We start from the raw sequence: 25,000 nt of genomic DNA, 5'->3' as shown, positions 1-25,000 counted from the left end.
CCCGGCGAAAGCAACACGCCGCGAACGGACTTGGAAGAATTTCTCGCTCGCCGGCGAAATGCAACACGCCGCGAACGGACTTGGATGAATTTCTCGCTCGCCCGGCGATAGCAACACGCCGCGAACGGACTTGGATGAATTTCTCGCTCGCCCGGCGAAAGCAACACGCCGCGAGCGAACTTGGAAGAATTTGTCGCTCGCCCGGCGAAAGCAACACGCCGCGAGCGAACTTGGAAAAAGCGGCTTGTGCGGCCGGAGGTGTCGCCCGCCAACGAAAGCAACACGCCGCGATCGGACTTGGGTTACGGGCGGCGCGTGCCGCCGGAGGTGTCGCCCGCCAACGAATGCAACACGCCGCGATCGGACTTGGGTTACGAGCGGCGCGTGCCGCCGGAGGTGTCGCCCGCCAACGAAAGCAACACGCCGCGATCGTACTTGGGTTACGGGCGGCGCGTGCCGCCGGAGGTGTCGCCCGCTAATCAAGGCAACACGCCGCTATCGGGCCTGGAAAAATTTCTCGCTCGCCGGCGAGAGCAACGCGCCGCGAGCGAACTTGCGCCTGTTCCCGAGTTCTCGCTTGTACCGCTAACGAGCGAGCTAAATGAGATTAATTAAATGAGGACGCATCGGAAAGTTTATTCGTGCAAACACTCCGGCTTCGCTTATCGGCATCCTGCCTGCATTCGTCCACGTATCGGTCGTAGAATCTCGAAGATTGTGCATCCGACGAGTGGTAGCCGGAATTAGCAGATATCGTAATAATCGTGTCGCGCGGTCGTGCGGAGCGTCGAAAAGTACGAAACCTTTGTCCGAAACGTATTTCCGTATCGTAGCATTATCTCCTCGTAGCGGCGCTACTCAAAAATATTATATTTCATAACAGATTATTATTAAAATATAATTTGAATAAGTTAACTTTAATAAGTATTAATAAATATAACTTTAATATATGTATTAATATTAATAATCTTTTATCGCTTTACAAAAAGCAGAGATATAAACATATATTACTCGTTATATTAAAATTTATTCTTTGTATGTGAGTATCAATTTGAATTGAATGTGAGTGTGATGTTATATTACTAAACATGATATATATATATATATATATATATATATATATTGTATATATATATATTGTATATACTATAATAATAATAAAAAGAAAAATAATGTCAATATTATAAACATACCTATTTTATTGTTCATAATTGCACTATTTCTTTCTTTTTTTCTTTATTTATTCTTTATCCTTTTTTGACTCTTTTATATTATATGTTTAATTTCCTTTGAATTTATCCTTTGCATGTGTATCCTTTGTATGCATCAATTTAAATTAAATATATGATGTGTTAACTTAACTGAAAATAATAAAGAAATACAACACAAAGTATCCTTATTCAAATTAATATTCAAAGTTGGAATAGGATTGTTTTATAAAACTTATCTGAAGAAAATTCTGCTTTTTGATTCCTTCTTTTCTCTAATTTAATTTTGATAATTTTCTCTTATATATATAATGTGGACATACTGCATAATAAATCTTCTATTTCATATGGTACAATTTATCTTCTAATGTAATTTGTTTTGTTTTATATAATGAACACGTGAATATATTTCATTTACATAAATATTTTCATTTCATTAAGATTCTGAAATTAAATAAAAAAGTATTAAAAAAATATGATTCAGAATATTTGCGATAATAATATTACATGTACCTCTCATATAAAATAATAAAAAAATTAGAAAAAAAATTTTAACAGCATGGGGTTTTGAACCTGAGTTCTCATGGTTACTAGCCCCGCACTTATCCACTCCGCCATACAGCCCCAATCGAAAACATAAATTTTGTCATATATTTTTTAAACAGTAAGTAGGTTAGAACAGGTGAGCCAATTGTTGAGTTTGATTCACCCTAGACATAGTCGTACGTATGTCGTACTATTTCACTTTTAAAAGGTGGCGGGCATTACATTTTGATTCAAATTCACTTTGTTTACTACGATTGAGGTAGCAACGCATAGATATGTCTCGTAAGTATAATTTATTATTAATTTTGTATAATAATTATAATTAATCACTTTTTTATCTTGCCGTACATCTTTTTTAAATAGAATTATGTAAAATTATTATATTTTTTTTAGAAAAATCAGATGATCTATTAATGGAGACGGACGAAGAGCCGATGCTGCTCATTCTCCGGCAAATGCTGGAGGAGCAGCGACATACGCGGCAAGAGCTGCAGGCGATCCAACGCCAGCAGAGGAGCATTGCTCCACAGCGGCAGCTGCAGCCACAGCAACAGCAACCGCAGCAGCAACAGCAACCGCAACAACAACCGCAGCAGCAACCGCAACAGCAACCGCAGCAGCAACCGCAACAGCGACCGCAGCAGCATTCGCAACAGCAACCGCAGCAACAGCCGCAGTCGCAGCCGCAGTCGCAGCCGCAATCGCAGCCGCAGCCGCAGCCGCAGCCGCAGTCGCAGCCGCAGCCGCAGTCGCAGTCGCAGCCGCAGCTGTACAATGAAAGTACGTGTTGTCTATAATTTTTTTTCTAAACACACACGTATACATGTAATATATACAATTTTACTATTTCAGATTTATTCAGATATAGACGAGGAGCCGGGCGAGCGAGGGCCCGATGGTATCGGCAACGAAGGGGCCGTGGTCGCGGACAGAACGGCCGCGGTAGTCACGGTGGCCGCGGTGGTCGCGGTGGCCGCCATACAATAATTAAAAATTATTATTTGAATTAATATTATTATTATAATTATTACATTATTATTATTATTACTATTATATTATTACTATTATTATTACTATTATTATTACTATTATTATTATTACTGAAAATCTCTCCTCCAATTTTAAAGTCGACCAGACTGGCAATAATTTATTTTAAATAATTAATTTAATTTACAACGTTTCGGCTGTCATTGCAGCCCTTTTCAAGTAATCAGATTAATACAATAAATCATATTTACAGCAAACCCCCGACAAAATTCACCATTGTTTTGATGAACAATGTATAACTGACAGAAGTAAGCCCGAAATAAATAGATAGTCATCTATTTATTTCGGGCTTACTTCTGTCAGTTATACATTGTTCATCAAAACAATGGTGAATTTTGTCGGGGGTTTGCTGTAAATATGATTTATTGTATTAATCTGATTACTTGAAAAGGGCTGCAATGACAGCCGAAACGTTGTAAATTAAACTAATTATTTAAAATAAATTATTGCCAGTCTGGTCGACTTTAAAATTGGAGGAGAGATTTTCAGTAATAATAATAATAGTAATAATAATAGTAATAATAATAGTAATAATATAATAGTAATAATAATAACAATGTAATAATTATAATAATAATATTAATTCAAATAATAATTAAAATAGATAGTCATCTATTTATTTCGGGCTTACTTCTGTCAGTTATACATTGTTCATCAAAACAATGGTGAATTTTGTCGGGGGTTTGCTGTAAATATGATTTATTGTATTAATCTGATTACTTGAAAAGGGCTGCAATGACAGCCGAAACGTTGTAAATTAAACTAATTATTTAAAATAAATTATTGCCAGTCCGGTCGACTTTAAAATTGGAGGAGAGATTTTCATTATTTATAACTGGCGACTCTTAAGGATTATCATTTATTATTATTACTATTATTATTACTATTACTACTATTACTATTACTATTATTACTATTACTACTAATACTACTATTATTATTAATATTACTTTATATATTTACATTAATATTATAAATATAAAAAAATATACATTTATTTAATGCATTTTATTTAATAATCTTTGCAAAAATATGTGAAATCCCACAAAAAAAGACATCACAGATGTAAAAAAAAAAGCGCTAAGTTATATCTTTCGCCAGCAAAAATAGTTCTTTATAATAATAAAAAATATTATCTTCTCAAAAATTATGTTTATAGGAAAAATAATTCTTTGCAAAAATTAATCACCATCAAAAATATTTTCTCAAAAATTATATTTATAAATTATATTTTATTTTTGTTAATAATACTAGAAAATAATTAAAATATTAGCATCAAAAAGTAGTGAAATCAAAAAATTGCGCTAAATAATTATATTAATAATACGAGAAAAAAGGTTAAAATATTAGCATCAAAAAGTAGTGAAATCAAAAAGTTGCACTAAGTAAATGACAACATAATATATAATATTTAGATAAATTTCCTATAATGATACAAATGTATAATTATTGCTTTATTTTAAAACGTTTATAATATATATATGAACAAAATAAATTCAGTAAAATATTAAGAGACGCGGTAGTGTCTCCGGCCATGTTCAAACCCTAAAAGACCTTAAAAGACACTACAAGTCTCCTTATCCTGCACTATCAAAGTCCATTTTTTGGGGGTGTAGAACTACTAAAATATAAAAAATTTTGAATTGCACGTAATATAATCTGAAAAGCGGCATCGCCACGAGTAATTTGAGCCAAGAAAAAATAAAATCGGTCAAGCCGTTCTGGAGATACAAGCGGTCAAAAAGTGACGTTTTTCATGAAAAATGAAGTAACGTCGTCTTCTTTTTCTTCTTCTTCTCTGTCCGCGTCCGCTGACGTCATCAGGATTATATATATATATATATATCCTAAAAAAATCATAAAAATGAAAAGGTCAGGCCATGTTCAAAAGAAGGTACTCAAAAATTTAAACGATCTAATAATAAATTATCACGAAAAGTAACTGATATGTTATTCAAGTTGCCAGTTCAAAGTGAACATACGTAAAATGTATATTATCTAAATTTAGTAATAATATATTACCATGAAAAGTAACTGTGATATTTTATTCAAGGTGCAAGTTCACATTGAATATACATACATATAAGTAAAACTGATTACAATTTGATTCTAGAAAATAAGTGCGATATGTTATTCTTAGTGCACAAAATATAATAGTCGTTTATAGAGATTTGATTTGAAATTCATACTAGCCCGTACAATGAAAAATAATTGCTCGTAATTCCAGAGTACCAATTTGTTAATGACTCAGAAAAATAACATGGCGGCCTGCTCTCAAAAAACTATGATGTTTCTCGATGTCCATTTAGAAATAATGTCGAAGCTCTTACAGAATAATTACTACAACATTTGAAATACGAAAAGTATTACATTAGAAGAAGATTAGATTAGAATAAGGATTCAACGTATTTTTAAAAGCTCTACACACACAACGAAGTAAATATACAAAACTATATACAAATACCTTTTTTTTCTGTGTTTCTGAAGAAAATTGTAAGTCAAATGAAACTTTGCACTTTGAGTACCATGTCACTTACTTTTCAGAGTCAAATTGATAAATTTTTTTTGTATATTTTAATGATATTTATTTCTCACTTGTATCTTGAATAATTAATATGTAATTTTTTATTGTATATTACGACAAATAATCAATAAACTTTTTAAGCGTATAGCTTTATTGTAGTTGATCTGAGAACTGTACATTTATAAATTTTACTTAATATACACCCGTTTCGAGCAACAAGGCAAAGTTTTCTGATCAATAACTTACTCCCTGAAAATACGGTATAACACAAATCGGATGTTGATACGAAAATTCGAAATTTTACTAAAGAAAGATTGGAGGTTTTTAATTTATATTATACAATTTTCACAATTCTTATTTCAATTATTTATTCTACCCATCGAAAGTTTTTTGAGAGCAGGCCGCCATGTTATTTTTCTGAGTCATTAACAAATTGGTACTCTGGAATTACGAGCAATTATTTTTCATTGTACGGGCTAGTATGAATTTCAAATCAAATCTCTATAAACGACTATTATATTTTGTGCACTAAGAATAACATATCGCACTTATTTTCTAGAATCAAATTGTAATCAGTTTTACTTATATGTATGTATATTCAATGTGAACTTGCACCTTGAATAAAATATCACAGTTACTTTTCATGGTAATATATTATTACTAAATTTAGATAATATACACTTTACGTATGTTCACTTTGAACTGGCACCTTGAATAACATATCAGTTACTTTTCGTGATAATTTATTATTAGATCGTTTAAATTTTTGAGTACCTTCTTTTGAACATGGCCTGACCTTTTCATTTTTATGATTTTTTTAGGATATCACTTACTTTTTAAAGTACAGATATATAGAGCAGCTTTCTAGTATATGTATTTTCGATTCTTATCACATAACTTTGTATAAGTAACAATTTATGCAATACAGTTAAAAAAAGTTGAAATATATGGTATATATGTACATAAATAAAATATATAATTATATTATAGTATACATATATAATTTATTTAATCATATATGTAAATGTTTGTATAATTGTAATAACTTTTAACGATACATTGCACATTTATTTCAATTGCAACAGAATGAATTTATATTCTTGTATGAATATTGAAAATAAAGAATGGGCCCCTCCATCGCCCATTCTCGTGAGAACGCAACCATATATTTTTCTTTGTCTCTCCGATTTTAACACGACATACATATTTCTGTCTGATAATTTTTTTCTGGATGATACTTTTTGAAATGTCATGAAGCCTAGGTCAAATTAGAAACTTATTGCACTCGTTTTAATGCAGCGCTTACAGCAGCTTTTATAAAGCGCCAGAGCAGTCGATATTTTATTTTGGCGCTTACGGCAACTTTTATATACAGCGCTAGAACAGTTGATGTTTTAATGTAGCGTTTACGGCAGCCTTTATACAGCGCCATTATTTAATCTGTTCTAAGAACAATATGTATGCCCCTTGTGCTCCTTTGGGCCATTTTTTCTTGAACACTTCCATATCATTAGAGTAATACCTTTCCGATTTTGTGTCAGCTCTCAACATACACGTGTAGTGACCACGATTCATTTCTTCACCTTCGTGAAATATAGCGCTTATTAGCTTGTACTTTTTTTTATTAATCGTGATATTACTCGTCGGCACGGCGGTAATCCGATTGTTGATAATTTTTTTAGAAGCACCGTTTACAAAAGTATATAAATTGAGCTGTATTACTACGACGGATAAAGTTGATTCGATTACGGTTTTCTTTTTCAACACGGTGCCCTTACATTCGTTACAATTGCCGTTTATCGTTTCCCATTTAGAAAATTCTACATTAATCAAACTTTGTAGAGTGACACCTTTTTTTCCTTTTTAATGTCGAATGTATAGGTAATATTAGCAAACTACTGCTTTCCAGCTTAGTTACATTGTAATTACATTTGACATTCGAGCAACATGTTACGTGCTTTAATTCGAGTTTTAATACATCATTGATGTCGGAATACGTCGATATTAGAGCCGTAAAAAATTCCGAAACAATTATTGTGTTCGTTCTTCGAAGCGTTTTCCGACAGATCTTCTAACCGCTTGAATGTTGCAATATTTACGTTAACCATACGCTCAGATAGCATCAATCAATGCATTCGATGCTTTATTTTTCAGTATTTGTTGCCTAATACGTACGCAATGAAACGCACATTGTAATATTACATTAGCGTAACACGAAACAGCATCGTTATTGCAAAGGCCATATATTTTCCACGTAACTATACTTTCTGGTTCCTCACAATCATAATTCTGCATATCATCAATGATATTAGAGATATCCCATCGACGATCGTACATTTTCACAACCTTTTTCTCGGACGGATTGATTTGTGGCAGTTCAGATTTGAATATAGATCTCAGTCGATTATATTCTACAATGGCTCTCGAGTTTGCTTTAACTGATGCTGGATTGATATTTATCAAATGTAGGCCTTCCAATTTACTTACTCGTAACAAACCTACATAGGCTTGACCATCACTGAATACAGTCGTTCGTAAATCCATCATTGCATTGTAACATGTAATTCCTTCGATTATAAATAATTCGACATTCTTTAATTTGTCTCTCAAAGTTTTCAAGACCATGTCTGACAATTGCGTATATTTTGGTGTAGATTCATGACTAACCGGTAGTTGAAACATTCTATGGATTGTCAAGCCATCGATATTGAATGCTGCGATACCCGTGGGAGCAGATATGGCAGTCGTTTTTTCCAAATTTATTCTGATCCAATGTTTAATCGTTTCAATTAGAAAACTTTTCCCTGTACCACCCTCGCCACTTACGTACAGTCGCAGAATCTGATTCTAAAACTTGGCATACTCCATCAAAGACTCTTTTCTGGTCTTCGTTCAATTGCGACATCATTTGCGATAAATCAATCGGGTCGTCAATCTTACCAAAATCTTCCAGATCTTTCATCGCGTCGTCAGCTTCTATCGGATTACAATCCAGTTCATCGTCATCGGATTTGTCTCTGTCTGTTGTTTTCAGATCATTTTCGCGCTTCTCGATTAATTCAGCAACGTTCTCAAAAGCTTTCTGTATTTCTTCGAGCCTTTCGTGATATTTCATTACTTTCGTTAAAACAGACTCTGAATTCTTAAAGGCATCCGTGTAAGTCTCGAATGTACCTTTGAGTTTACTCAAATCTCTCCATGGTTTGAACAGAAGAAGCAGCGAGTAAAAGTATTTTTCGGGCTCAGTTTTATATTAAATCGATAATGGTTAATTAAATAACCTTTTTTTCGTTTTTTTAAAAATAAACCCGATGCCAGCCAGTTTGTAACACTTGACTTCGTCATTATTTGACATCTGTTTCGTAATTTCCCAGAATCTGGCAAAATCGTACAAATTCAATGATTCTAATTCCTGAGGTCTATTTGGATAGTAATCATCGATGAGTGACGAACAGTAAATATTTGTAGAATTTTCATCAAGAGCTTAAATTTCATTAAATGTTTTAACTTTTCTATTTCTCACCTCATTAACATCGATCCATTTGACCATGGTATCATTATCCGTACCGTACAAGGATTCCCTAATAGTGTATCCGCAGCTTCTAAAGCACCGCATTCTCTGTTATTTAATGAACGCATTGCAAAATTCCACAGTTTCGATGCCAAGGACTTATTCGAATCTATCACTTCAAGTCTGTATTGCATTTTTCCGACTTTGTCGTGTATTTTGTTAAATATGAGTTTAAAAACTCTGATTTTTCTCTAATAAATTGTATGTCCATATTTCCCTTCCAGGCTAATTTGATAGACGGATTGATTATAATCATTTATAAACCTTTCCGACTCCTTGCGAGGAAGATCGTACAATCTGCTCTTACTGCGTAAATTTTTTCTACCGACTATCGAAGTGATAACGTCTCTTAAAACGAAATTCTCAGTAACTGGCCGAGGAAATCGAACCGACACTTTCTGTATATATTAGTTTCCGTTTTTTTTCGTACGCAGGCAATGCTCGTCGGCCGGGGTGATGTCCGGAGAGGATCCGGTGACCGAGGAAACTCGGCCTTCCCGACGAGAACGCTCGTCGGCCGGGGTGATGTTCGGAGTGGATCCGGTGACCGAGGACGCTCGGCCTGCCCGACGAGAACGCTCGTCGACCGGGGTGATGTTCGGAGAGGATCCGGGGACCGAGAATGCTCGGCCTGCCCGACGAGAACGCTCGTCAACCGGGGTGCTGTTTGGAGAGGATCCGGTGACCGAGGAAACTCGGCCTTCCCGACGAGAACGCTCGTCGGCCGGGGTGATGTTCGGAGAGGATCCGGTGACCGAGGACACTCGGCTTACGCGACGAGAACGCTCGTCGCCCGGGATGGCTAGGAGGTGAGGAGTGGTCCTTGAGTACGCTCAAGAGACCAGGACGGGACTCTTCGAAGTCTCGGCTGTACCGCCTTATATACCCGTCGGTCAGCCCCCTCCAACTAGCTTGGAGTGGGGCGGTTCGGTCGGGTGGGGCGAAAAGGCAAATTCCCACGTGTTCGACGTGTGGTGGCCCCGACAGGGGCCGTTTGTATGAGTGCGGGCGGGCGGTCGGCCTCGCGCTTGCGCGGCTTCTAGTGACGACAAAACGGGTCGTCACATCACCCTCCCTTTTTACGGGTGGTGAGGCAGTTGGTGGATCATCCGTGGCTGACCACGCCGATTGAATCGGATGATCCAGCGGCCGTCCGGGGTGCGCACTTTATATCGCCGCGAGATGGTGGCGGCGTAGAACGGAACATCGACCGTTCGTCCGTTCCCCAGGGTAACCTGCACGGGGTGCGGTTTTCCCACCTCTGTAGGGGGCGCCGGTCGTTGCGCGATGGTCGGCGGCACGGCGGTGGAGGGTGCCGGTGGACGCGTGGTCGATCGGTACGCGGCGTCTGGTCGTCTGCCGTCACCGTGCGAGGACGGTGAGATCGTCGTTGGTTCGACTGTCGGGTTATCCGCTTCGCGCGCGTCTGATGGCGCCGACCGAGGTGTGCCGGTCGGGGGTTGGCGCGATTTTGTAGCTGGTCGCCCGGCGGTGCTAGATGCTGGCTGGCCTCCCGCTCCAGGAGGCATCGGTCGCCGCACGGTGGCCGTTAGCCCGGCCATGGAGGGCGCCGGTTGGTGCGCGGTGGCATGATGCGTTGATCGATGCGTCGGTCGTGATGGTGGTCGGGCTGGGCGGCGTGCGTCGGTCGGTGTCGTCGTAGGCTTGGTGGCGGCGGCGATGGTGATGACGGCGGAGGCTGGAGAGTCCAAGAGGACCGGTGGTCGTCGGCGGTGGCTCGGGGGTGGCGGGGGTGCTGCGAGAAACGCCATTTTCCGGCGCCGTTGTTCCACGTCGGACCGTTGGATGTAGGTCCCCACCCGAGGCACCGGCCGGTCGGTTCGTCCGGAGACGGACGGGTTGTCTCGTCCGGAAACGGACGGATTGTCTTGCCCGGAATCGGACGGTTTGTCTTCTTGACCCTGGTCCGCTTTTGGGCTTCCCATCGTGGCGAGGATAGACTCGGGGCTGAGAGCACCCGTCTTTTATACCTCTCCGGAGTATAGCGCGGACCCTGAAGAGTGCCGCTCTCGGTGCTCGGTCGGGAAATCGCGAACGTGTAGCGAAAAAGAGCGGACCATGACGAGTGCCGCTCTCGGTGCTCGGTCGGGAACTCGCGAACGTGTAGCGAAAGAGCGCGGACCATGACGAGTGCCGCTCTCGGTGCTCGGTCGGGAACTCGCGAACGTGTAGCGGAAGAGCGCGGGCCATGAAGAGTGCCCTCCTACGGTTCGTCCGCGGGCGACGGTTCTGAGGCTGGCTTCAAATCTCGGACGTGGACATGTCGGTGCCATCGACCTCGGTCGTCCTTCAGGTCCATGATGACGGGGGAGATGATGCGGCCAACCGTCATCGGGCCACCAAATCTTGGTGCCAGCTTGGCATTAAAGCCCCGCTCTTTGTTCGATAGCGGGTGTTCCTTCTTCCACACCCGGTCCCCAATTTTTGGACGCCAATCACGCCTGCGCAAATCGTAATTTCGCTGCTGGTGTTGGAACGCGCGAGCCAGGTTAATCCTGACGATTTCGTAGGCGTCTTCGAGACGGCGTCGGACTGCTCCGGGGGCGACGTTGGCGGTTGCCGGACGTCGGTCTTCAGGGTACGGCGACTGTAGCTCCCGGCCGTATATCAGGAAGGCCGGGGTATATCCCGTGGATTCTTGCCGCGCGGTATTGAAAGCAAACTGGAGCTGGGATATGTGCTCATCCCAGCGACGGTGCCGGCCCTCCACGTATTGCGCCACCATAGTTTTTATGGTGCGGTTGGCTCTCTCGACCGGGTTGCACTGTGGTGCGTAGGCGGGAGCGGTCCGGTGATTGATCCCGAAGGATCTTAACAACCCTTCGAGCTGGTGCGATCGCAACTGAGTCCCGTTATCAGAGATGATGGTGTCCGGGCAACCATGGCGATATATTATGCGCCCGGCGACTTCTCGTGTGACGTTGGCGGCGGTGGCCTGGCGGAGTGGTGTCATCTCCACCCACTTGGAGAACCGATCCTGCATAGTTAGCAGCCAGGTATGCCCACTAGTCGACCGTGGCAATGGTCCGACCAGGTCAATCGAGACTTGTTGCCACGGGTGCGTGACATTGGTGGCCCGAAGTTTCCCGGCTGGCAGGGTTTGTGCGGCTTTATGGGTGGCGCAGTTCCGGCAGTCACGGACGTATCGAGTGACGTCGCGGAACATTCCTGGCCAATAATATAAGCGGGCCACCCGTGCGATGGTCTTTGTGATTCCGAAGTGTCCGGCGGTCGGGTCGTCATGTAGCCGGCGTAGTATTTCCGCTCGTTGGGGCCTCGGGACGCATTGCTTCCATTGCTCCTCACTGGGCGAGTCGTGAAAGTTGAGATCATGCAGCAGGTGCCGAAATAGCCGGCGGTTCTGTATCCGGTAGTCCGCATGGTCGGCCGGGTGTTGTTGCACCTCGCGATACATGCGACGGTACCACCGACAATCTGGGGCGGTCTGGAGGACACAGGCCTCGGGTTGACGGGAGAGAGCGTCGGCTACGATGTTCAGTTTTCCTTTTCTATACTGAATCTCGTAATCGTACTGCTGGAGCTCGAACACCCATCTCCCTAGGCGGCCAGTGGGAGCCTCCAAACGTTGCAGCCATCGGAGCAACTGGTGATCGGTGACGACCGTGAAGTGATAGCCCTCTAGATAGTTGCGCATTCGGCGAATTCCCCAAACCACCGCCAGGCACTCCAATTCTGTAGCGCTGTAGTTTCTTTCGGCGTTATTTAGGGTGCAACTGGCGTAAGCAATGACGCGTTCGCCTTCGGGCAGTTCTTGGGTGAGTACAGCCCCGAGCCCACAAGCGCTGGCGTCGGTCTGGAGGGTAAACGGTCGGCTGAAGTCGGGACAGACCAGAACCGGCGCGGTGGTGAGTGCCCGCTTCAGCTCGTCGAACGCCTTCTCTTCCTCCGGTCCCCACGTAAAGTGGGTGGAGATGACACCACTCCGCCAGGCCACCGCCGCCAACGTCACACGAGAAGTCGCCGGGCGCATAATATATCGCCATGGTGGCCCTTTTATGGGTCAGGCGTGTCAATGGCTCGGCGGTAGCGGAAAAGTCTGGCACAAAGCGACGGTACCAGGAGGCGACTCCAAGGAATTGGCGCACTTGACGGACAGTGGTAGGTGCTGTCCAGGCGGCCACTGCACTGACCTTGTCTGGGTCAGTTCGAATGCCGTCTTTGTCCACTATATGCCCCAAGTATTTGAGACGACTGCAACAGAAGTGGCACTTCTGTGGGTTGAGGCGGAGGCGCGCTTGTCGTAGCCGTCTGAAGACTTCGGCCAGGTGTTCCATATGAGCCTCTAATGAAGGACTGACTACGATGATGTCGTCGAGATAGACCAACACATTGGGCTCCAATTCTGGGCCGAGGACGCTGTCCAGCAACCGCTGGAACGTGGCCGGTGCTGAGTGCAACCCAAAGGGCATGACTCTAAACTGATAGAGTCCTCGCCCGGGAATCGTAAAGGCGGTGGCGGGGCGGCTGGCCGAGTCTAGTGGCACCTGCCAATATCCGTCTTTCAAGTCCAATGTAGATAGATACTGGGCCCCACGGAGCTTGTCGAGCGTAGCGAGGATGTGCGGCAGTGGGTAGGCGTCCTTATCAGAAGCTTGGTTCAGTTTGCGGTAATCAACGCAGAACCGGTGGCCCCCATCTTTCTTTTTTACGAGGACTACGGGGGAGCTCCAGGCACTGCTGGAGGGCTCGATCACCCCGGCGTCTAGCATCTTGCTAACCTCGCCATCGATGACGGCTTGCATGGCTGGATTACGCGGTCGGTACCGCTGTTTTATCGGGGCCCCGGGTCGTAGTCTGATCCGGTGTTCGGCGCGATCGGTGGGTCCCCGCACGGATTCGAATAACCGAAGCTCGGTGTCCAGAAACAGCCGGAAGCGCTGGTCCTCTTCGGGCGAACGTGGAGAGATCCCGGCTGATAATCGGCCGTGGATAGTTGCCAAATAGATTGGGGCCGTCTCCTTCGGCCGATCGGGTGGCGGAGGCGGCAGTGTGAGGCGTAATCGAGCCCACAGGTCGACCCCGATGAGGACCTCGCTGCTAAGGTTATCCAGGACCTGGAAACGGTGGCGGACAGAGCGAGGGCCGATCCGGAGGGCGAGTCGGACTGAGCCGGAGGTGGATGCCCTGGAGCCGTCGGCCAGGTTGACCGGTTCTTCGGATGGCTGGATCTGGAAGCCGTGTTCGGACAGGCGTTCGGCCATGGTGGCGTTTATGAAGGACACCTCCGATCCGGAATCGAGAAGCGCCCAGGCGGTGAGTCGGCGGATCCGGACTAATAGGTGCGGCCGTGGCGTGTACTCTAACTGGACGCGGGTCGGGCGGTGGCCTCCTCGGTTCCGACCCGCTGGCCGTTTCCCGCCGGAGGATGGCAGTCCCGTGTTAGAACGCCATCCTTCCCGCACTGTGAACAGAACTTTCGTGCTGGGCGGCGGCAATCGAGTCGGGTGTGTCCTCGCTGCTTGCACCGCCAGCAGCAGTTCGAGCGGTCATATGTGGCTGCAGCGAGATTTGCCTCGGTAGATCTGGAGACCTCGCGACGTTGTTCTTGACGGCGCCGGTGGATCTCCTCCCACTCAGCGGCGCGGCTACATAGTTCGGAGACGGTGTGCAGTTCGTCTAACCGAATGTATAGCTGGAGCTCTGGGTCAGCGTTTTCGTACAGCTGTTCGAGCTGGTCCCTGCGGGTGTAACCGCCGGCCCGACGCATCATGGTTTGCACGGCGGTGGCGTATCGAGTAAAAGCCTCCCCTGGCTTTTGTCGCCGGCCTTGTATTTCTCGCCGCAATTGTCGCTTATACCCGGGCGACAGGTATTGGGCGAGGAAATCTTTTCGGAATTCGGTCCAGGTGGACCACTGTTCTCTGGTGTTCCTCCACCACAGGAGGGCCTCGCCTTTTAACAGCTCGGCTAGCCCGATTAAGAGATGGTGGTCTTCCAGACCATAGGCCACACTGAGTTCCTTCTAGATGCTCGAGGAACGCGAGGGGGTCTTTACCCTCGAAATGGCAGCCCCACTTGCGTATCTGGTTAAGGGCCTTCGCCGGGTCGGCTTCGGGTGGTTCGGGGGTTCCTCGTGCACTCCGGTAACGGTCCTCGCGGCTGGGTACTTGGAGTGTTACGGACGCTCCGGTGTCGGCGTGGGTAGCCATCACGTGGTTTCTGATGCGGACGGCGGAGGTCGACTAATCTCCCTTCCGGGTCGAGGTCGCGGTCGGCGAGATAACGGGCGGCTTTCTCTTTGTCTAGGTGGTAAATCCACCCAAGCATATGGATTGCGAACCGGAGTCTCAGACGGTCTAGTCAGGTCCCTGTTCGGGCGCCATGTAACGGGGCTCCTTTCCCGACGCCACGGATCGGCTCGTCGGTGCCAGGATTCGGGAAGAGGGGGAGACTCAGGTTCGCAATAACCACGCCAATCGTTCTGGTAAAAACAGAGTTTATTGAAGCCGCCCTTCGAGAGTTGACTTATTATCTAGTCTACGCGTACAGAGGGGAATCGCAGGAAGTGCGGACCGCGACCAACTTATACGGACGCGGACACGATTTATAACTAAGGAATACAAGTAATGCAACGGACGAAGCGTGACCAAATCATACGGACATGGACACGACTTATAACTAAGGTTTACAAATAATAACGCGACGGACGAAACGCGACCAAATCATACGGACGCTGGCACGACTTATAACCAAGGTTTACAAATAATAACGCGACGGACGAAACGCGACCAAATCATACGGACGCGGACACTACTTATAACTAAGGTTTACAAATAATAACGCGACGGGTGAAACGCGACCAAATCATACGGACGCGGACACGACTTATAACTAAGATAGTAGCGCGGCGGACGAAATTTACCCAACGCGGCGTGGATACGAGCGCCCTGAAAAGGGCGAGCTCCGTAAACCGCCTTTGATTTGGGCGCCCTGAGAAGGGCGAGCTCCGTAATATGTCGGTGACTCTCGGAGGATCCGGTGACCGAGGAAACTCGGCCTTCCCGACGAGAACGCTCGTCGGCCGGGGTGATGTTCGGAGTGGATCCGGTGACCGAGGACGCTCGGCCTGCCCGACGAGAACGCTCGTCGACCGGGGTGATGTTCGGAGAGGATCCGGGGACCGAGAATGCTCGGCCTGCCCGACGAGAACGCTCGTCGGCCGGGGTGATGTTCGGAGAGGATCCGGTGACCGAGGAAACTCGGCCTTCCCGACGAAAACGCTCGTCGGCCGGGGTGATGTTCGGAGTGGATCCGGTGACCGAGGACGCTCGGCCTGCCCGACGAGAACGCTCGTCGACCGGGGTGATGTTCGGAGAGGATCCGGGGACCGAGAATGCTCGGCCTGCCCGACGAGAACGCTCGTCGACCGGGGTGCTGTTCGGAGAGGATCCGGTGACCGAGGAAACTCGGCCTTCCCGACGAGAACGCTCGTCGGCCGGGGTGATGTTCGGAGAGGATCCGGTGACCGAGGACACTCGGCTTACGCGACGAGAACGCTCGTCGCCCGGGATGGCTAGGAGGTGAGGAGTGGTCCTTGAGTACGCTCAAGAGACCAGGACGGGACTCTTCGAAGTCTCGGCTGTACCGCCTTATATACCCGTCGGTCAGCCCCCTCCAACTAGCTTGGAGTGGGGCGGTTCGGTCGGGTGGGGCGAAAAGGCAAATTCCCACGTGTTCGACGTGTGGTGGCCCCGACAGGGGCCGTTTGTATGAGTGCGGGCGGGCGGTCGGCCTCGCGCTTGCGCGGCTTCTAGTGACGACAAAACGGGTCGTCACAATTGTTTCAATTTTTTTACAGGATATTTTATGTATTAATTATTAATAGTATTAATATTATACAAACATTTTGATCTGTTTATTTTTTCAAATAGATAAAGTACTTTTTAAAACAAGCTTCTTAATAAATTGTAATTTAACGTACTTATATTTTTTAAGTTTCTTATTTATGGAATACTGTGATCAAAGAAATAATGTTTATAATTTCTTGTTTAAAATATTTCAAAGTTTAATTTTAATATATTATAATATACTTTAATATAATATGTTATATAGATGTAATATATATTAAAAATATATAAATATATATATATATATATATATTCGTAAATACGTATATTGTTTTTATTGCAAGTACCTACATCTGTAAATATAATACAAGATATTTTAGTAATTAAATATTTATGTACAGTGTATATTCGTGTATGGCATATTCTATGTATGTATAGTGATCTACAAACGATGTACATTGGATGTCTTTAATATGTACATATATAATGCACGTATATATATCCATATAATGTGCCTCATTTGTAAATCACTGTATATACATAGAATATCATTTATATACATAGAATATCATCTATAGATGTATATAGATGCAATTTATATACATTGGATATGAAAAAAATATTTAGTGTATATGTAAATTATCTGTCATATACTTTCCACGAATGTACATGGAATGTACCTATCTATACGCATATATATTGTATGGATATACAATGTATAAACAGAACATTAAATTTATATACAAATAGGATATCCAATGTACATTGTTTATACATCACTGTATATACATAGAATAAGTCATATTCACAGACGTATATGGAATACACATACATGAGATGTCCAATAAATATTTATTGTATATGAAGGAAGGTATCTGCTATATATATGTACTTCTCTGTATGTACATACTCGTACACGTGATAACCACGAGTTGCAACGGTCTACGTCTACGTAGCGAAGCCGGCGCCTGCTGTACACGCACACATATATGTATTGTTCAGAGCGTTCGGCGCAGAAATTTAAGCCAATGATTTAATAAAATCAGGGACCCGGACCGTACCGTAACCGAAACCAATAACCGTTCCATACCGTTTGTTTTAGTAGGACCGAAACCGTAAACCGTATTGAAATTCTATTAAATTTATAGCACCGGAACCATAACCGGACCGTTAAATTATTTTTGGTTTACGGTTCTTTTCGGTATTTCATTTCGGTTTTTGCGCAAATGACGGAAATGTCATAATGTTATGCACTACATTTTATGTATCCCGGTTGGTAAATAATTGGCGCGGGAGCTTTGTTGCACTGCTACAGCGTCGTTACTTATCATGCGAAACGTAGTATTGCATCATATGTACTATGTACAACACGTTGTATAAACGCACTGACGTTTCGGCATCAATTGATTTCTCTTCAAATTTATTCTTTTTTATATATAAGTAAGTACTCTTTTACACATCTGTTAATCGAATTTGATTATTCGATTTATATTAACAATATAAGACATTATATTAACAATATAAGAGAAATATTTTACATTGAATGACATTGATACATAACCTCTGTCTTCTACATATTTATCATTGATTTTTATAATTTTATATTAACATTATTAGTATTATATTATCGACTTTATTATTAATTCATAAATTTGTTTCTTGCTGTTGAAATTTTTTAAGGAATTATATTTATTGGATTCAGACAGTTTTCGTGCTTTATTATGGGTAGAAAACATACTAATAAAGCACACAAACATTTCACATATAACGATGTAGAAGATAGTTCACAGTGTGTCATCTGTAAATCTTCATTGAAGGTAAATGATTGATATTACTTTTATATTTTTATTCTTGTTTATATTAAAATTTTTAATATTTTAAAATTTCTTTCTAATCTCATTTTTTATAACTATAAAATTCTAAATATACATATTCTTTGAGGGTAATTATGGGACAAACTTAAAAAAACATTTAATTCGTTACCATGATTTTAAAGAAGAATATTTCACTGATATTTCTTTGAATAAAAAAGAAACGGGAAAGCATCGAAAAGAAATACAGCCACAAATAGATGAAGTAAATTCTATAAAAGTAAAAATGACAAAAAAAGATCTCGAAAACAATTGCATTGAATTAGTAACAGTTAATGGAAGACCATTTAGTATTTTAAATGACTCTGGTTTTCAAAATATTATAAATCCAATCAAATCGGCAATAGAAGATAAATATAAACAGAAAATTTCTATTTCGTCAGAATCAATACAAAGAAAAGTTAATGAAGAAGCTGATAAAATAAAAAAGGAAATATCTGAGGATATAAAAAACATTCTGATTTCAATAAAAGTGGACGCTGTCACTCGATTAGACAGATCCTTTTTAGGTATCAATATACAATATATTAAAGATACAAAAATTGTATTAAGAACATTAGCATTAAAAGAATTAAAAGAAAAACATACAGGTAATACTTTTTTATATTTATTTTATATATTTTAAATTCTAACACGTTTTATAATTAATATAATATTAATAATCTGCAGGCAAATATTTAAGAATGATTATTAGAAATGTTTGTTCTTCTTTTAATATATCATTAGATCAAATATATACCATAACGACTGATAATGGTGCTAATATGCTGAAAGCAGTAAAACTATTAGCTTCAGAATATGAAGACTCTGATATTGAAATAGAAGAAGATCAAAACAAGGATAATGAAAATAATTATAGTGATGATAATACATATTTAGAATCAGAAAAAAATGAAGGAAATAATGAACATGAAACAGATGACGTTTCAAATATTCTTCAAGAAATTGAAACTGAAGATTTAAACTATAATTTCCAAAATAACATTATAACAGGTAAAAAAAACTTAAGTAAATTAGGAGTAAATTAAACATTGACCATAACTAGCAATTATTCCATTTTATTAATCATCACTAAAAGATAATATAAAATATATAACTTTTTTATAGTATATATGAAATAAAATAAAGAATAGAAGTATGAGTTTTAATTTCTAATTAAAAAAAATATTTACAATTAACAATTAATATTTGATATTGAATATTATAGGAATTAGATGCGCAGCCCATACTTTACAATTGGCAGTTGATGACGCTTTAAAAGGAACAAAAGCTACATTACATCTAATATCAAAAGCTAGAAATTTAGTAAAAAAACTTAGAACACAAACATTTATTTACTTAATAAAAAAACAAAATTTAAAAAAACCTGTTATTGATTGTCCAACTCGATGGTGTTCTACATTGGATATGCTTGAACATTTATTATTATTAAAGGATTATTGTGAAAAGCTGGCTGTAACAAAATTTCAGAATTTTATAACATTAAAAGATAATGAATGGACAAAAATCGAAGAAATATGTGCAGCATTGCAACCATCAAAGATTTGCACAAAAAAGCTTCAAGCAGAACAATTAACCTTGAGTGATTTTTTTGGTGTTTGGTATGAAACAAAAATGATGACGGAAACAATACATACTCCTTTCGCTACACTTATTTTGGAACAAATGATATCTAGAGAACAAAAATTATTAAATAATGATGCATTATTATCTGCTGTCTTTCTAGACCCTCGATATAAAATCTTGTTAGATAAAATGCAAATAGAAAAAGCCAGAAACCATTTAAAACACATTTGGACTAAAATTATATCATTAAATAATAATGAATATTTAAATGAAAATTGTGAAAATGAACATTCTTCTTCAAATTCAAGCATGGCAGGCTCTACATGTGATGAATTTGAAAACCTCTTAAAAGTAAAAGAACGACAGTATTTAGCAAATTTAAGTTTATCATCATCCAAAGAATCAGATTTGCATCTTTTACGTGTTGTAACAGAACTTGAATCATATGATGTTGAGCAAAAGAGACTTAATAGAAAAACTAATATTTTACAATTTTGGGAAGAAAAACGAAAAAGTCAACCTGAATTATATAAACTAGCAATGGTTGTTTTGTCTGTTCCTGCAACGCAAGTTAGTGTGGAGCGACTCTTCTCTGGATTAAAATTTATTTTATCTCCTTTAAGAACAAATGTTAACGAACGTATTTTGGAAAATCAATTACTTGTTAGAAGTAATAGGATATTCTTTCGTAAAGAAAAAAGGTTTGTTATTGGTTTTTATTTAATCTGTTCTATATATTTTATATTTTTTTTAAAAAGGCACATAAATTGAATCTTGAAATTAATTATTGTCTGTCTCTTTTTATAACATTAGAACAAACCATTCTAGCGATGGCGATAAAAACGAACAGAATTCCGACTATGAAAACGGACCGCTCATGAAACGTTCCAGAATTACAAAGAATTAACTTGACGGAGTCGATCGGCCAATCTCCGCATCGAGTAGCTTGTATCAGATTCTTATTTGTACGTGTACGCTTGTATGTGTGCGCGTGTGTGTATCCCGTAGTCGTTCTTTTCTCCTACCGTCTTATATATTAACTCATCTCCGCCCAGCTGATATTTAGGGACGTCGTCTTTTGCCTTGCGACGCGTTAACGATGTTCGCGTATATTTTTTTTAAAGAGAAAAGCCTGTGTTAATGTATTTAAATTTAATTTAAATAGATGTATAAATAATAAATATATTTTCATTTTGATATAAAGTGTTGTTTATTTATATGTATACCATAAGATTTATAATTTTTTAAAATAATATAATTAAAAAATTAATTTAATTAGAAATTAACTTAAACAGAAATTAATTTAGTTTAAAAAAAATAATAATTTAAAAAACCGGAACCGTAACCGAAAAAAACAGTAATTTAAACGGTTTCGGTTTCCTTTATTTATCAAGAAACCGAAACTGGAACCGGAACAGTTATTAAATATTTTATTAAACCGTAACTAAAACCGAACCCTTATTTTGTTTCGGTCCGGGTCCCTGAATAAAATTATTGATTATCGTTAACATCTTTTATTGTACAATATTGCAAAAAATTATTTTATTACAGTATTATACCCAGCAAATACCAAGTTACAGTTATATAATTGTTAGTTGTAATTTTCCACTCAACAATATAATTGTTATAATGCACGTATTATATTTTTAAATGGGAAATTACAACTAACAATTATATAGCTGTAACTTGGTGTTTGCTGGGTATATGTATATATATTACAATATATAAATTATAGAATTTGGATTACATGCAATATTTCCGAAATATTAATGTCATGTTGCTACAAGTGTGCTGGAATTTTGTGCACCTATATCTCTGCAATGTCTTTATAATGTTGCATTGCAACCTGCAACATTGCAACGTTGCTGCAATATAATTGCAATAATCTGTGCTGTATGGGTACACATTACATTACATTATACATTAATAAGCTTAAACGACTTGACTACGACGTAACTAGCAATTTTATTTGATTATTTCACGACGTTTCGACCATTTGGTTGTGGTCCTTTTCAAGTGAAATTTCATCAATTAAACCGAGATTAACATAACATCACACCGGTGTTATTTGAAATCGAAAGTTAAACGTTAAAAGAGGAACACGTCCCATCGTTATGATGTTAAAAGTTAAAAATTAAAAGAGGAACACGTCCCATCGTTATGATGTTTCGTCAACGACTAAACGGTCGAAACGTCGTGAAATAATCAAATAAAATTGCTAGTTACGTCGTAGTCAAGTCGTTTAAGCTTATTTTCACCACTAGCGACAAATATTAATTTTGATTGATATTAATTTTAATTGATCGTATTATACATTAATATTCGAGAATTATTGTGAGATTGTTATGCTTACCTGTTATGATAGATTTTAAATATCGTTCTCGTTCTTTAAGTTTGTTAGTTTCTGTTTCGTATTGCGACAATGTTAATATTGCTTCAATCATTTCTCTCGCCTCCGTTTCCTCTTTGCAATTGCAGAGAGCACCAATACATAAAGCATAATTTTTGTACAACTTTCAATAAGCGTGTATACTTTTTTATAAAGTGCGCTCTGTCAATACGTATACAACAATGAGGAATATTATTTTTACATTTGTTTGCATAATCGTAAATATTAAAACATCCATCAAATGTTCTCGCTGCCGCATGAAGAAATGCGAAAGAATAGTCTACGCATATCTGTTTAGGTATTTTTAGTGATAACCATTCATTGAGCCAATGCTGTATGCTTGCAACCGAATGTTGTTCTGTTATCATTTGTGCAATAGAAAATTGTCCTTTTTCGACATTTATAACAATTAAATAAAATAAAATATAGGCCGTTTTTTGCCATCATAATTTCTTTAAATCGTGCTCCAGTTGCATCAATATAAATTTCCAGATTGTTCTTATATTTGGAAAAAAGTTTTTTATAAATCTGTACTTGCAGGTTTACTTAGTTATATTATTCACAAATAGACTTATATAATAAATAAAATATATACATTTTTATACTTATTTCGACCCGGATATCTCGAAAGCAAATAATTCGGGGAAACATTCTGACGCCATTATTATGCGAGCAACTAATTACTTTGAGGCACTTTACTCTTGTAACTTGGACCGCGCGGATCGTTTTTAGCCGGTTTTCTACACTTATTTCGCGAGCAAAAAAATCGAAAACCTAATGTCTTGAGAGCGAATAATTCGAGAAACATTTTTATGCCATAATTATGCGAGCAATTAATTACTTTAAGGCACTTTATTCTTGAACGTCCTATTTTATTCTTGATTATTTTTAAAAGTTGGAGCAAAAAAATTATTTTCTAAAGTAAAAAATAGCAAAAAAATAGCAAAAAATTTTACTATTATTAATCTTTTGCTTTTATTTATGTAAATGCTATTTTTTTACAATGGCTAAGATAGCTTAATCTTAAGCTATCTAGCCCTCTAATTTTTAAAAAATTGGAGCAAAAAAATTATTTCCTGAAACAAAAAATAGCAAAAAATTTTAGTATTATTATTTATTTATATAAATGCTATTTTTTACAATGGCTTAGATAGTTTAATTCTAAGCTATCTAGCCTTCTGTAATTTTTAAAAAATTGGAGCAAAAAAATTATTTCTTGAAGCAAAAAATAGCAAATAATTAGCAAATAATTTTCATATAAGATTCATTTTGTTCTGATAATTTGGCTCAGACAGTTTAATATACCTCAATAACGAGTTAAATAAGCTACATGCCGATCAGAAAAATATTATACAATATGTACGAAACCAAACCAGCATAATTCTTAAGTCTCTAACTAGTAGCGAAAATGTAATTAATATAACTTCGAATTCAATGAATCAAATAAATAGCCAATTCAATAGTCTTAAAAATCTATCTCAAATTAATGAGGCGAATATTTGGATTGACGAATCGTTACTAGATTTAGACAAGATATTAAGAAGGCTGATTAGCGAAATTTGAAAAGCAGAAGAATTAATAATTGACGGAAGACACGGAACCGTTAAGCCTTACGTCTTATTACCTAAAGAACTTTTTAATACTCTGAGACAACATAAGCATATAGATAATTTCCCAGTACCGTTGGAAGAAATATATTATACTACTCTTATAGATATAAGTGAAATATCAATAGTGTTAACCGAGAAAAACTGCTTATTCAACTAATAATTCCATTAATAGAAGATAAAATCTTAGAAGTAACTAAAGTAATATCTCTTCCCAGACACGGTTGGTTAAGACAATCAGTAATAGATACAACTCAGAGACTTATTCTCCTAGATTCATTTAGAACCATCTTTATGTCAATCAATGAGGTAGAGCTAGGACTAGCAAAGAAATTCGGAGAATATCAATTATTAAAGCGAGCATATCCAGATTATATAATAGGAATAAAAGATAACTGTCCTAACGGAAATACTTACGAGGCGTGACACAGAAAAATGTGCAACAAAGTATATGCAAATTCAAAACACGCTTTGGATCCAACTCCATACAAATCAGGATTAGATACCCAAAGATGAAACCTTGCATATACTTTGTTCCGATAAGATACCTCGCAATGTACACGTACATCAGAATTTTATAATTCATCTAGAATCAGATTGTACAGCAGTTTTCCTTACAGCAATCTTAAAATCGGAAAATTTAATTAGAGATAAGATTTAAATTCACAAAACCATCCGTCTAATGGTACAACAAAATATATCATTAAATATGTTAAAATATACCATTAAGTTATGTTTAACCGTTTGCACTAAACAACATTATTCCCACGACAACAAACTAGTATCAACGTTTTCTTTACACTCGCCTGATGGCAACAAATCAAATGCGCGCCTCGGTGTAA

The 25,000-nt window shown here is 39.6% G+C and overlaps 1 protein-coding gene across 1 annotated transcript; it reads left to right on the top strand.

The window, feature by feature from the left end:
* Positions 1–18,400: 18,400 nt before the first annotated feature.
* Positions 18,401–21,291, top strand: LOC114939763 (uncharacterized). The gene is made up of 5 exons (XM_029314174.2): positions 18,401–18,542; positions 18,667–19,186; positions 19,323–19,589; positions 19,804–20,863; positions 20,976–21,291. Exons 1-5 carry the CDS (start codon positions 18,447–18,449, stop codon positions 21,067–21,069), a joined length of 2,037 nt encoding a protein of 678 aa, XP_029170007.2. The 5' UTR covers positions 18,401–18,446; the 3' UTR covers positions 21,070–21,291.
* Positions 21,292–25,000: the final 3,709 nt, after the last annotated feature.

The sequence above is a fragment of the Nylanderia fulva genome, unplaced genomic scaffold (genome assembly GCF_048542155.1).
Source record: "Nylanderia fulva isolate GAGA-0341 unplaced genomic scaffold, ASM4854215v1 Scaffold727, whole genome shotgun sequence".
In the NCBI taxonomy this organism is placed as follows: domain Eukaryota; kingdom Metazoa; phylum Arthropoda; class Insecta; order Hymenoptera; family Formicidae; genus Nylanderia; species Nylanderia fulva.
The sequence above is the reverse complement of the archived record's forward strand: the minus strand, read 5'-3'. Positions and strand labels throughout refer to the sequence as shown.

Coding starts and splice junctions, on each gene's coding strand:
- LOC114939763 (XM_029314174.2), top strand. CDS start 18,447: ATGGGTAGAAAACATACTAATAAAGCACACAAACATTTCACATATAAC. Junction 18,543..18,666: donor TCTGTAAATCTTCATTGAAG/GTAAATGATTGA, acceptor ATATTCTTTGAG/GGTAATTATGGGACAAACTT. Junction 19,187..19,322: donor ATTAAAAGAAAAACATACAG/GTAATACTTTTT, acceptor ATATATCATTAG/ATCAAATATATACCATAACG.